The sequence below is a fragment of the Lynx canadensis genome, chromosome B4 (genome assembly GCF_007474595.2).
Source record: "Lynx canadensis isolate LIC74 chromosome B4, mLynCan4.pri.v2, whole genome shotgun sequence".
NCBI classification, from domain to species: Eukaryota; Metazoa; Chordata; class Mammalia; order Carnivora; family Felidae; genus Lynx; species Lynx canadensis.
In genome coordinates this window covers 133,365,050-133,379,989 of record NC_044309.1, presented here as the reverse complement: position 1 = coordinate 133,379,989, position 14,940 = coordinate 133,365,050, and the positions used below count along the sequence as shown (strand labels likewise).

The window sequence follows — 14,940 nt, the reverse complement described above, 5'->3', positions numbered from 1 at the left end:
TATTTTTCAACGTTTATTTATTTTTGGGACAGAGAGAGACAGAGCATGAACGGGGAGGGGCAGAGAGAGAGGGAGACACAGAATCGGAACAGGCTCCAGGCTCCGAGCCATCAGCCCAGAGCCTGACGCGGGGCTCGAACTCACAGACCGCGAGATCGTGACCTGGCTGAAGTCGGACGCTTAACCGACTGCGCCACCCAGGCGCCCCTAAAAAACAAACTTTAAGTGTACATTTCAGCAGTACTTAGTACATTCACAGTGTTGTGCAACTCCTACGTCTGTATCATTCCAAAACGTTTTGAATAAACACAACGTAGTATATATACACAATCCAATATTACTTGGCCATAAAAAGGAATGAAGTACTGATACATGCTGCAAAGTGGATAAACCTTGAAAACATCATGCTATGTGAAAAAAGTCATACACAAGAGGTCACATTTTGCATGAGTGTTTTTATATGAAATATCAGAGTCAGGCCTGAGTGGAGGGGGAAATAGAACATGCCTGCTTTTCTTTTGAGGTGATGAAAATCTTTTGGAATTTGATAGAGGTCGTGGTTGCACGACATTGTGAATATACTAAATGTCACTGGTATACTTTTAAATGGTTTTTTTTTTTGTTGTTTTTTTGTTTTAGTGTTTCTTTGTTGTGTGTGTGTGTGTGTGTGTGTGTGTGTTTTGTGAGAGCACGAGCAGAAGGCAGAAAGAGGGAGACAGAGGATCCAAAGCAGGCTCTGTGCTGACAGCAGCGAGCCCGATATGGGGCTCCAACTCACCAACCGTGAAATCATGACCTGAGCTGAAGTCGGACGCTCAACCAAGCCATCCAGGCGCCCTGAATGGCATACTTTTAAATGGTTAATATATGTTGTGTGAATTCCACTTCAATTTAAAGTGGTAATGAAGCCACTTGATCAATTAGACTGGCAAAAAATTCTTAGGCGACCAAAGCCAGCATCTGCTTAACTCTGGAGGGTTTCTACTCTTCTTTCTGCCTCCAGTTGATTTCCCTTACTTTCTTGTGAGCTCAGCTAAGCATTTACAAGGAATGTTTGTTATATTTTTTTTATGTTATGTAACAGTACTAGGTATTTTGCACCATGTTGTCTAGACCACCATATTGCTGGAAATGGAAGCCCTCATTTTCACCCTAAATTTTTAACTCTCACATTTAAACTTAGGTTTTCTAACAAAACCTGGAATAAATGTGTGTGTCTGTGTCTGTGTCTTCTCCTTAAATAGGTAAAACTGGTAAGCTTTTCATTTCCTCCCCATTCCACACTCCTCCCCCCTGCCTATGCATGTTTACTGCTGCTGGCCTCCAGGGGAATGTGATGAAAAGGTGGCATTGTCTTCCTGCAGGGTATGACAATGGCAAGCTTTCTGGTCTCAAGAGTTTTTCCTAGTTTCCCCCATTCTGACTGAGTGTTCTGACAGATAAACCACCTGAGACTGAGACACCGGACTTCAGTTGTTAGGGTACCCAACTAATCAACCAGAAAGTCACCCCAGAGCTCCCTTCTGCTTCCCAATGCTCATTCTCACCATTTGTAGTAATCCTGTTGTATTAGAGTTCTATTGCTGCTGTAACAAATTACCCCAGATTAAGTGGTTTAAAACAACACAGATTTTATATCTGTAGGTCCATAGGTCAGAGGTCTGATGCAGGTCTCACTGAGCTAGAATCAAAGGTGTCAGCAGGGCTGTGTTCTTTAATGGAGGCTGTAGGGGAGAATCCATTTCCTTGCCTTTTCTGGCTTCTAGAGACACTTGTATTCCTTGACTAGTGGCCCCTTTGTCTAAAAGCCATCAGTAGTGGTTGAACCTGCACATTGCCTTACTCCCACGTATTCTTCTAGCTCCTTCTACTTCTAAGGACCCTTGTGATTACATTGGACCCACTCACATAATCCAGAATAATCTCCCTCTTTTAAAGTCGGTGATCAGCAACCTGCCGTGTAATACAATGTGTTCACGGGTGCTGAGGATTAGGCCATGGACATCTTTCAGGGGACTATTATTCTGCTTACCACACCTATCTCCTGTGCATTTTGTCTGTAAGTTCTTTCAAAATAGCCTCACTGCTATCCTTTTAATTTCTGGTCCACCAATAGACCCTTCTTTGTTTTTCTATACAACACTTTCATATATAAGCCTTTTCTGTGATTATTAGTGATTGGAATGAGGGAAGAGGCAATGCTGGGTTTTCAGTTCACTATCTTGATCTAGTCTTTCCACTACTAATAAATTTTACACTTGATCTTAGTCAAAAGGCCGAGAAACAATTCCAGTACTAATAAATTTTAAAAAGTTTTTTTAGTTTTACTAAATTTGAACTCGTTTTACTAGATTTGAACTTTTTATGTTAGTTCCTGAGGAGGTAATAGACCATTGAGCTCTTTGGACTGGCTGTTCTGTTTATCTTGGTGTGAGATGTACTTCCCTTTAAGATTTCAAGGTAGGTAGGCAGGGGTTTCTAAGTTAGGAACTTTGGGTGTATGTTTAAAGCTGGCAAGGAAGAGGAATGGAGATGTCTCAGTTGTTTGAAAAAGTTTCCAGACAGGATTTTTCTGCCTGAAATGCCCCGTTTATGCAATACCGGCATGGACACATAGTACTATGCAATAGGAAAAAAAGTGCCACAGCCTTAATAACCTTACTAAGCATTGTCCAGCTTTGCAGTCCTCATTTTTCTTGGAAATTGCCTGTAACGTGAGCAAGGATGCCAGAAGCATCTCTGTAGACTATAATAAGCCTTTGTAGGTCCAGTGTTCCTTGGGACATCAAATATTACCTAGTCCTTACTAGAAAAGAACATTTATATTGGAGTCATCAAAAAAGCATAAATAACTGAAGGGTAAGTTGAATAAATATTTCATTAATCTATGTTATACAAAGAGATAGAGTGAATAGTATCATAATCCTGTAGAGGAGACATAAACAAGTGCCGCGGGAACACAGAGCATGAACAACATATCGGAATGTAACCTGTTAGGCAGGGGGTGGTAACATTCAATCTGAGGTTTGAAGCATTCTAATAGGACAATACAGTGCTCTCCCTTGTCAAACAGGCTGACCTATTTAAATAGCTAAGCGATCTGGCAAATGTTTCTTCTTATCTATAAAGTTGACCTAATTTCCAGTTGTTACCATGATTAAAATATTGTACATAACCATTATTAGATCAGTAGCTCAAAACTTGATACTCTGCCTGAGAATATATACCAGTGGGCCTCCATCTAGGTTGAGAACCATAAACCCACCTGGAGATTTCATCTGTATAATTTCATCCCTAACTATATGCTTGTGGTTTTTATCTGTCATAAAGTTTTATGAATGGAAAGACCGGTTGCTGGCTTCTTTCCCTGATAATTTTTATCATTGTGTTACCCTGGATGAATTATTTATAGAATATTGAGCTGAGATTGTCCCTATTTTATTTCAAACACAAGTAAACAAAGCTATTGTAAAGAACAATATGATTTTTATACCTCTTTTACTTTGTGGTAAATATATTGACTAAGCAAAGAGACTAGAAGTATTTATCTGTTTTATTACTAGATATTTTGGCTTGTAAGGTTATCAGAGAATAGGAACAGCAACTGATCTATAAAAGATTAAAAAAAATCAATTTATCTGCTATTTTTTATGTGTGTCCTGGGTTGCAAACCTGTATGTTTTTCTCTTCAGGGACCCACTTCATTTTCTTTTTCAGTATGAGAGAGAGAAAGATTTCTTCTGGAAAATGAAATACTTGTGTTTAAGTGTATAACTTTAGAACTTGAACAGAAACAATCCCAATATTGTATATGTTCACTGGAAATCTGATTTGACCCCCGGTTAATAATGAACTTTTGTTCATTTAAAAGTTGTGGCTCTTTATTTTTGTGAAACTATAATGGCTAAAGTCTTTTCAAATTTTTCAGGGAAGTGTGACAGCAATGACAGTATTCTTTCCCTTGGATACAGCTCGACTTCGACTTCAAGGTGAGTAACTTTTCTAGGCATCATATTCTTTTCATTTGGTGTCAGGAAACAAACAAATTTTTCTAGTAACGTAAGAATATCTGTTTTGTTAGGGATCTACCCTTGTCCTTTTCCACTGACTTTAAATACTGGTCATCAGTGCTGTTTCCTCATTAACAGAGAGGCGTCATAAATGAGTCATAGCCTCAAGCATTCTCTAATCTGAGAAGAACCTGAGTGGGCTTGCTTTAGTACTTTAGAATCATTACAATTCTTTCCAATAAACAATATGACTTTTATTTTTAAAAAAATTTTTTTTTCAACGTTTATTTATTTTTGGGACAGAGAGAGACAGAGTATGAACGGGGGAGGGGCAGAGAGAGAGGGAGACACAGAATCGGAAGCAGGCTCCAGGCTCTGAGCCATCAGCCAGAGCCTGACGCGGGGCTCGAACTCACGGACCGCGAGATCGTGACCTGGCTGAAGTCGGACGCTTAACCGACTGCGCCACCCAGGTGCCCCACAATATGACTTTTAAAAAAGATTTTACTATTTTTTTTAAGTAATCTCTACACCCATTATGGAGCTCGAACTTACAAACCCCAGGATCAAGCGTTACATGCTCTACCAACTGAGCCAACTAGTAGCCCCAACAATATGACTTTTTAAAGGCACAATGTGGAGAGTTTTTGCTGGGAGTAGATCTTCTCAAAAGAGAACAGAGAAGAAATAGGAAATGCATTGAAGCCAAACACCCACTGTCACTGCTAAATTGGGCATGTAGTCTTAGTTTGCCTTTTTTGCATTATTGGACTGTGCAACCTCTATAATTCCTGCTTGTTTTTCCCTCAGTATTTTTCAACTTGAAATTATAACCTGTGCCAGAACTTACATGAAGAAATAAAAGAGTAAGATTAGCTTTGAATAAACTAATTCCTACAATAAAACCCCTTCATGGCTATTATTTACATTAATTTTAGAGTTTTGTGATGGTAATAATTTCACATGACTCAAAAGCCAAAAAATCTATAAAACGATACACAGTATGGTGGAAAATCTCACTATAATCTGCCCCTTCTTTCCCTTTCTTCTCTCCCTTGCAGATAATGTCTTTATTAATCTCTCAAATAGTCTTGCAGAGTTTTGTTATGGAATAACAAGCAAGTAAAAAAATGTATATAGGGGCACCTGGGTGATTCAGTTGGTTGAGTGTCTGATGTCAGCTCAGGTCATGATCTCAAGGTTCTTGAGTTCGAGCCCCACATCAGGCACGCTGCTGTCAGCCTGTCAACGCAGAGCCTGTTTCAGATCCTCTGTCCCCCTCTCTCTGCCCCTCCCCAACTTGCACGCTCCCAAAAATAAATAAATATTTAAAAAAATAATATATACATTCTTAGTTTTCTCCCTTTCTTACACAAAAAGCATTTTTGCTACACTGTTCTGCACCTTATATTTTTCACTTAACAGCATATTGTAAATGCCTTCCAAATCAATGCTTTGGGAGCTTCTTCATCCTTCTGACTGTAGAGTGTTCCATAGTGTGGATGCTCCATAACCTGTTTACCCTTCCCCCTTTCTAGATTCTTGGGTGGTTTCTTCTCTTTTGTAGAATAGACTTGTTCATATGTGCTTTGTTTTTGTAAGTTCAATGTGGTAAATTCCCCAGAAATGAGATTGCTGGATCAAAGGGTTAAACCGTTTGTAAATTTTTTTTTTTTTTACAATCATTGCATTTGTCTTTTATTTATTTTTATTTCTTTTTTTTTAATATAATTTATGTCAAGTTAGCTAACATACAGTGTATACAGTGTGCTCTTGACTTCGGGAGTATATTCCTGTGATGCATCACTTACACTAGGGCAACCCAGTGCTCAATCCCAACAAAAGTGCCTTCCTTCACTGCCTGTCACCCATTTTCCCTGTAATGTTTTTTTTTAATGTTTATTTTTGAGAGAGAGACAAAGTGTTAACAGGGGAGAGGCAGCAGAGAGAGAGGGGAGACACAGAATCTGAAGCAGGCTCCAGGCTCTGAGCTGTCAGCACAGAGCCTAACGCAGGGCTCAAACTCATGAACCGAGTTTGAGTCCTCCTAGGTGAGGCTCCTAGGTGCTGAGTGAGCCTCCTAGGGTCCCAATTTCTCATCCTTTTGAGACCTTTTAGTTTTTAGGTTAGGAAACCGAGCACAAGCCTAAAACTTTGAAAACTTGAGTTTTAATCCTGGCCCCTGCTGCCAACTACATGTGTCCTTCACAGCTTTTGTGTCTGTAGCCTCTTCCCTAACAGGGAGATGGTAATTTATTTCCACTCTACTTTATAAGATGTTAAGATAAAAATGAGAATATGTAACTTTGAAAAAAAAAAAAAGCCCCAAACAAGATAAGCCTTATGAAATAGGAGATCTCCTGTCACATCTTTTGCTTTGGAAATTAGGTGTTGAATTAAAATGCTTTATGGTTCGTGAATACCAGATGAAACCCAAGGGATCCACAGTTGGGAATTGAGCACATGGGAACAAGGAGGGTTGTTGAGTTCTGAGGCAAGCTAAGGAGCTCAAATAGGGCGGGAGATCGCTCAGGTGAGGTAAATGGCATTTCAGTGAAACTTGCTGATGCTGAAGATCATCATTCTCAGATTTAGTTTAAATGTATATTCTTTCATCTTATAGTTGATGAGAAAAGAAAGTCCAAAACTACACACATGGTGCTCCTGGAGATCATTAAGGAAGAAGGCCTGTGAGTACCAACCACCTTGCTCGTCCTTGTTAGAGCAGGCAGCCCGTTGGGAGATTGCCAGGCTTCTGGCAAATCTGCACTCTCTCTTCCCGTTCTCGCAGCCTTACAGTAGTTGTGGATTTTAATTGCCCAACTTATGAGTACATAATTGTTTTCACCTCCTTGAAGTTCTGTGGTTGGCCATTTTGACTCTTGATCATAGAGTCTTCCATGAAACCAATGCTTTATGGTTTTGTTTTGTTTTTTACAGTGAGCTGAAGAAGGTGATAATTTAGTTTGTTCTATGATATATTCAGACAGATTATATACTTCTTTTGGTTGTTTTTTTTTTTTTTTACTTTTTATTTGGAAATAATTTCAAATTCACAAAAAATTATGAAACTAAAAATAGTACAAAGAATATCAGTATATGCTTTATGCAGATGGACCTATTACACTTTTTCCCATTTATTTTACCATCTGTGCTCATATTCTCTCCCCTCTCACCCTCCCTCTTCTCTGTTACACACACACACACACACACACACACCACACAAACTTTTCTCAAAATTATTTAAGAGTAAGGTACACACCATACATCAAAGCTTTTACCCCTATCACATTAACAATTTTTTTTTTTAATTTTTTTTTTTCAACGTTATTTATTTTTGGGACAGAGAGAGACAGAGCATGAACGGGGGAGGGGCAGAAAGAGAGGGAGACACACAGAATCAGAAACAGGCTCCAGGCTCTGAGCCATCAGCCCAGAGCCCGACGCGGGGCTCGAACTCACGGACCGCGAGATCGTGACCTGGCTGAAGTCGGACGCTTAACCGACTGCGCCACCCAGGCGCCCCAACAATTTTAAAGAATATAACTCCTCTCCCTTTTTTTTTTAATAACATACTTCTCATTTTAACTTTGCCTCACGTTTCTTTATGATTAGATTGAAGCTCTGTATTCTTGGCCAGAGTAATGCATAGGTGATATCGTGTCCTTAGGATATCACATCTGGAGTCACATATTGTCCACTGGCCCATCATTGCTTAATTATGGTTTCTCAGATTTGGGTTAGCCACTGAATAATTTTTCCTCTCTTGCAACTATAAACAGTCTATGAAAAGAAACTTTAGTATCAGTATTAAACTCAAAAATTCCTGCTTTTTCCGTGGCTTATAATTGATATCTTATAATTGATAGCTTATAATTGCTATCTATATTTTCTTCATTTTAAATGCTGTTACCTTGTAGTAAAATGTGAGTGATGCCACATTTACTAATAGCCATGAAGAAATTGTCTCTAATCTTACATTGTAACTTACTAAAGGAAATCAATGGGAGGAAATCAGTAAAATCAATCATTGAAGTGTGTTGTTTCTTTGGCATCATTAATGGTAGAGAAGATGTCTTGGTTTGGGTATCTTCAGAATATGAATATATGTGCAGTTTGGAGTATGTTGTAATACAGAAGTGAACTTCGAGAATATGTGAATGATCAGCTTTTCCTGGGACTTTGCCCATTTCTACTGGCTTTTGTCCAGCATCTTTACTTGGCTTATTGTGTTTTTCCTCTAGCCTGGCACCATATCGAGGGTGGTTTCCAGTTATCTCCAGTCTGTGCTGCTCCAATTTTGTCTATTTCTACACTTTTAATAGTCTCAAAGCAGTCTGGGTCAAAGGTCAACGTTCTACTACTGGAAAAGATTTAGTAGTTGGATTTGTTGCAGGTAACAAAGTTTTCTGAGTATAAATTTTTTATATTTTAATATTTATCTTGTGGTTCATATATTCTGTAAAGTTTATTTTAGCACAAATTAATGCTACAAAGAATGTAATTCATTTTCTGACTTAGCCGTGTGTGTGTGTGTGTGTGTGTGTGTGTGTGTGATAAAAACACATAACGTATAATTTGCCATTTTAACCATTTTTAAGTGTATACTTAAGTAGTAAGTTCATTTATATTATTGTGAAACAGATCTTCAGAACATTTTCAAACTCTATAACCATTAGATAGCAAACTCTCCCTTCCTCCCTCCCCCTGATAATCACCATTCTACTTTCTATTTCTGTGAATCTGACTACTTGAGATGCCTCATATAACTGGAATCATACAGTATTTGTCTTTTGTGACTGCCTTATTTCATTCAGCATAATGCCCTCAAGGTTCATTCATGTTTTGCTCTTTTTTTTTTTTTAAGGCCAAATACTATTCATTTGTATGTATATACCACATTTTGTTTATCCATTCATCTATTGATGGGCATTTAAGTTGTTTTGGCCTCTTGGCCACTGTGAATAGTTGCTGTTATGAACATGGGTTGTGTAAATAAATCTTTTTGAGTCCCTGCTTTCAGTTCCTTTGGATATATACCCAGAAGTGAGGTTGCTGTCATATGGTAGTTTCTTTTTTTTTTTTTTTTTTAATTTTGTGAGGAACCACCATACTGTTTCCCACTGTGTCATATAATCCCACCAGCAGTGCACAGCGGTTTTAAGCTCTCCACGTCCTCACCAGCTCTTGTTATTTTCTGGGTGTTTTAGTTTTGATGGTAGCCATCCTAATGATGATAACCATCCTGATAGTGAGGTGATATTTCATTATGGTTTGATTTGCATTTCTATCGTTTCATATGCTTGTTGGCCATTTGTATGTGATCTTTGGAGAAGTGTCTATTGAAGTCCTTTGCCCATTTTTTAATCAAGTTGCTTGATTTTTTTTGTTGTTGAGCTGTAGATTTTTTTCTTATTTTTTTTATTTTAGAGAGAGAGAGCATGTGAGCAGGAGAGAGGGGCAGAGGGAGAGAAAAACCATATATATATATATGGTCTTTAATCCATTTAGAGTTAACTTTTGTATGTGGTGGAAGATATAGGTCCAACTTCATTCTTTTGTATGTGGATATCCAGATACCCAGTTTTCCTAATACCATTGAAGAGATCGTCCTTTCCTATTTGAATGGTCTTGACATCCTTGTGGAAGATTGTTGACTAATTACACAAAGGTTTATTTCTGAGCTGAGTTGGCTTACTTTTTTCTTTTTTTTAAGTTTATTTATTTATTTTGAGAGACCAGCTACCCGTCTAAATAAATAAACTTAAATAAATAAATAAATGATTTAATTGAAAAACAGTTACCAGGGGGTGCCCGGGTATCTCAGTCGGTTAAGCATCCAACTTCAGCTCAGGTCATGATCTCGCGGCTGATGGGTTTGAGCCCTACCCAGGGCTCTGTGTTGACAGCTCAGAGCCTGGAGCCTGCTTTGGATTCTGTGTCTCCCTCGCTCTCTGCCTCTCCCCCTTGCACGCTCTCTCTTTTTCTCTCTCAAAAATGAATAAACATTTAAAAAAAAATTTGAAAAACAGTTACCAGGCTAGGAGTTTTCATGTCCCCTCAGTTTTCCTCTTTACCTGTATGAAACCACAGATGTTTTGGGGCGCCTGGGTGGCTCAGTTGGTTGAGCGTCTGACTTTGGCTCAGGTCATGATCTCACAGCTCGTGAGTTCAAGCCCCGCATCAGGCTTTGTGCTGACAGCTCGGAGCCTGGAGCCTGCTTCGGGTTTTGTGCCTCCCTCTCTCTCTGCCCCAACCCACTCACATTCTGTTTCTGTCTCTCTCAAAAATAAATAAACATTAAAAAAAAAATTATGAAACCACAGATGTTTCATGGCTTGGTCTCTGAGCCTTTTTTCCACATAATACTCCCATTTTGGTCTTAAGTTGATTTTATCTAATTAACTTTCACTTGTACCAGGTTTTTTTAAATTGAGATATAATTAACATATTATATTAGTTTCAGGTATACAACATAATGATTTGATATTTATATACCACCATAGTAATTCTAGTAAACATCTATCACCACACAGTTAATTTTTTTCCTTGTGGTTAGAACTTTTAAGTAATCTCTATGCCCAACATGGGGCTCCAACCCACGACCCCGATATCAAGAGTCACATGCTCCAGGTGCCTAGGTGACTCAGTCAGTTAAATGTCTAACTCTTGATTTTGGCTCAGGTCATGATCTCATGGTTCATGAGATTAAGCCTCTCTACCTCTCTCGCTGCCCCTCCCCTGCTCGGTCATGCATGCTCTCAAAATAAACAAACATGTTTTAAAAAAAGTGGGGGGGGGCACGCCTGGGTGGCTCAGTTGGTTGAACATCCAACTTTGGCTCAGGTCATGGGTCTTGCGGTTCGTGTGTTCAAGCCCCGCGTCTGGCTCTGTACTGACGACTCAGAGCCTAGAGCCTGCTTCAGATTCTGTGTCTCCCTCTCTCTCTGCCCCTCCCCTGCTTGTGCTCTGTCTCTCTCTAAAATAAATAACCGTTAAAAAAATTTTTTTTTAAAAAGAGTCACATGCTCCACTGACTGACCCAGCCAGGCGCCCCTGTGGTGAGAACTTTTAAGATCTACTCTCTTAGTAACTTTCAAATACACAATACAGTATTATTAACTGTAGTCATTATGGTGTACATTACATCCCCGTGACTTACTTATTTTATAACTGAAAGTCTGTACCTTTTGACCCCCCACCAGACCAAGTTTTACATAAAGAGTATAGCACACAGGATTTCATTCTTTGTGGAAATGAATACTTGTAGGTAACAAGACACGAACAGAAGTTTCTCCAAAGAAGACATATACATGGCTAACAGACACATGAAAAAATGCTCAATGTCACTCATTATCAGGGGGAAAAAATCAAAACCACAATGAGATACCACCTCACACCTCTCAGAATGACTAAAATTAATTCAGGAAACAACAAATGTTGGCGAGAATGCAGAGAAAGGGGAACCCCCTTACACTGTTGGTGGGAATGCAAACTGGTGCACCCACTCTGGGAAACAGTGTGAAGTTTCCTCAGAAAGTTAAAGATGGAACTATCTTATGACCCAGCAATTGCACTACTAAGTATTTATCCAAAAGGTACAAAAATACTGATTTGAAGGAGCACATCCACCCCAATGTTTATAGCAGCACTATCAATAATAGCCAAATTATGGAAAGAGCCCAAATGTCCATCAACTGATGAATGGATGAAGAAGATATATATATATATTATATGCAATTATGGATATATGGAATATTATATATTCCATATAATGGAATATTACTCAAATGTCCATCAACTGATGAATGGATGAAGAAGATATATATATATATATATATATATATATATATATATATTATATGGAATTATATATATGGAATATTATATATTCCATATAATGGAATATTACTCAGTCATTAAAAAGAATGAAATTTTGCCATTTGCAGTGATGTGGATGGAACTAGAGTGTATTATGGTAAGCAAAATAATCCAGTCAGAGAAAGGAAAATACCGTATGATTTCACTCATATGTGGAATTTAAGAAACAAAACACAGGAGCATAGGGGAAGGGAAGGAAAAATAAAATAAGATAAAAATAGAGAGGGAGGCAAACAATAAGAGACTCTTAACTATAGAGAACAAACTGAGGGTTGCTGGAGGGGAAGTGGGTGGGGGGATGATCTCAATGTGTGATGGGCATTAAGGACGGCACTTGTTATGATGAACACCTGGTGTTATACGTGAGTCATGAATCACTAAATTCTACTCCTGAAACCAATACTATACTATATGTTAACTAACTTGAATCTAAATGAAACTTTGGAAGAGGAAAAAAAAGAAAGTGTGCCCAACTGCACAAAGTGGCTTGTGATCTAGCAAATATAATGCCTTAAAAAAGTAAAAATTTTAAAAATTCTAAAAAAATGAATACTTGTAGTAAGTAACTCAGGATAGAAACCCAGGAGTCATTATAGCAAGTGCTGCCTCACCCTCCACATTTGTTTGGTCATCAGGAACCATCAGTCTCAACCAAGAGCACACTGTATACACTGCATATTAGCTAATTTGACAATAAATTATATATATGTAAAGGAACCATCAGTCTCAGGGATGCCTGGCTGACTCAGTCAGTAGATCATGTGACTCCTGGTCTTGGGGTCATGAGTTCAAGCCCCATGTTGGACATAGAGATTACTTTAAAAAAAAAGAACCATCATCATTCTGTCTCCTAAGTATCTCTAGAATCTGTTCCCTCTTTTCCATATACATAGCCATTTCCCAAAATCAAGCACCATCATCTCTCACCTGGACCATTGTTCTATTCTGTTCTTGCCTCTGAGGTCTTCCTCACTAACCTACTTTGCATGGTCTTGCCCAGCTAACCTTTCTGGAAGAATAGTTTTCTAACACTGTCATAACTCAAAGAACTCAAGTTTGAGATTTGTTCACTTGGAAAAAAAAAGTCAGAATAGATCCTGAGATGTCTTATACAGAAGGGATCTTCCTTTTTACACAATTGCAACAGATGGCAATCTAGTATTATCCTTAATACTTGAGACCAAGTATTTGTAATGTCTTGATTTTTTTTTAATGTTTATTTATTTTGAGAGAGAGTGTGTATGAGCAGGGGAGGGGCAGAAAGAGAGGGAGAGAGAGAATCCCAAGCAGGCCTATGCTGTCAGCACAGAACCTGACACAGGGCTAGATCCCATGAACCGTGAGATCATGACCTGAGCTGATATCCAGAGTTGGATCCTTAACCTACTGAGCTGCACAGGTGCCCCTGTAATATCTTGATTTCAATACATTTTAGATTCTATGGTTTTATGTATTTACATTTAAAAGATTACAAGTCACAGTCAAGGACTAGTTCATATAACTTTCCATGAAACTGCTAATTCATGAGATATATGATGAAATCTTTTTTAATTTTTCAGAGATGTTTATTTGCTAATATCTCACATCCCATTCTCCACCAGGCACACAACACCCTTGTTATTTTCTCTCACTGTGCTCTGCTTGTTTCCTTTCTAACTGTTACACATCTGCCATTACAGCAGATTCCCCTATACCTAACACTGCTAGACTGGTATAGTAGAGCACTTAGTTTTTAAAAGTCATTTCACCCTCCCCCGTTCATGCTCTGTCTCTCTCTGTCTCAAAAATAAATAAACATTAAAAAAAAAAATTAAAAAAAAAAAGGGGCTCCTGGGTGGCTCAGTCGGTTGAGCGGCCGACTTCGGCTCAGGTCATGATCTCAGGGTCAGAGAGTTCAAGCCCCGCGTCAGGCTGTGTGCTGACGGCTCGGAGCCTGGAGCCTGTTTCAGATTCTGTGTCTCCCTCTCTCTGACCCTCCCCCGTTCATGCTCTGTCTCTGTCTCAAAAATAAATAAACGTTAAAAAAAAAAATTTATAAAAGTCATTTGACCTAGGGAGTATCATAAATAGCATACTTTATATTTTATTTTAACTTAAGATGTATATATGTATATTTTAATCCTTATTTATTTTTGAGAGGGAGGGCAGAGAGAAGGAGACAGAGGATCCGATGTAGGCTCTATGCTGACAGCAGAGAGCCTGATGTGGGGTTTGAACTCAAGAATGCGAGATCATGACCTGAGCTGAAATCAGTTGCTTAACCGACTGAGCCACCCAGGCGCCCCTCATTTTTTTTAGTATATGGCCAAGGTATATCAGTTCACTATGGGAGTTTTGTGCCTTTTCTTGTACATACCCCATATTTGCAGAGTTTTGCCTGCATAACAGATACAATTGACATAATTAGGTTGGAGAAAAGACATAGTATCAGTCTAATTCACTTACATTCTTTAGTGTCTTCTTGAGTATGTGAAAGAAAGGTGCAATGGGTCTGTGTCAGTTGTGAGCATCATCTGTTACATGTCTTCTCAGAGAGATGGTGGAGAACTGCTGTCCTGAAACCCAAATCTGATTATGTTATCCCCAGCTTCAAACCCTTCCATGTCTGCCACCTGCAAATAGGATAAAGTCATGGCACCTGTAGTGTAAAAGGATGAGAACCCAACATACAAGATCTGTGTTGATACTGCTTACCTCTAGCTTGATCTCTACTGGCTCCCATCCTCTCTTGGAAAACTGATTCCTTGAATATACTAATCCATTTAATAACTCCATTCCTCTACAACTATTGTTGTCTGTCCGATACTAACTGTTGTTCATCTGATATACAGCGTCCCCACTCCTGCCCCCAAACAAAGGATTATCCAGCCCAGAATCAAAATGTCAGTTGTATCACAGTTGAGAGACACTTGGTCAAATGGATTTTGTCCTCCTTTATAATTCTGAGATTCTCTGATTATAGGTTGTCTTTTTCTGAAGGTAGGGAATTCTTTGGAAATGCCTTTTTGAGTTTTAAAATTTTCCTTGTAAAATGTTTTTCCACATCTTA

General features: G+C 38.7%; 1 protein-coding gene across 2 annotated transcripts in view; it reads left to right on the top strand.

The window, feature by feature from the left end:
• Window positions 1-14,940, top strand: part of SLC25A17 (solute carrier family 25 member 17) — a 46,950-nt gene that overhangs the window by 21,594 nt on the left and 10,416 nt on the right. The window contains exons 2-4 of one of the 2 annotated variants that reach the window (XM_030320742.1): window positions 3,929-3,989; window positions 6,634-6,700; window positions 8,255-8,406. In XM_030320742.1, coding sequence (XP_030176602.1) covers window positions 3,929-3,989; window positions 6,634-6,700; window positions 8,255-8,406 — 280 coding nt within the window. The remainder of the gene's footprint in view (window positions 1-3,928; window positions 3,990-6,633; window positions 6,701-8,254; window positions 8,407-14,940) is intronic. The other variant, XM_030320744.1, reaches the window with a different exon arrangement.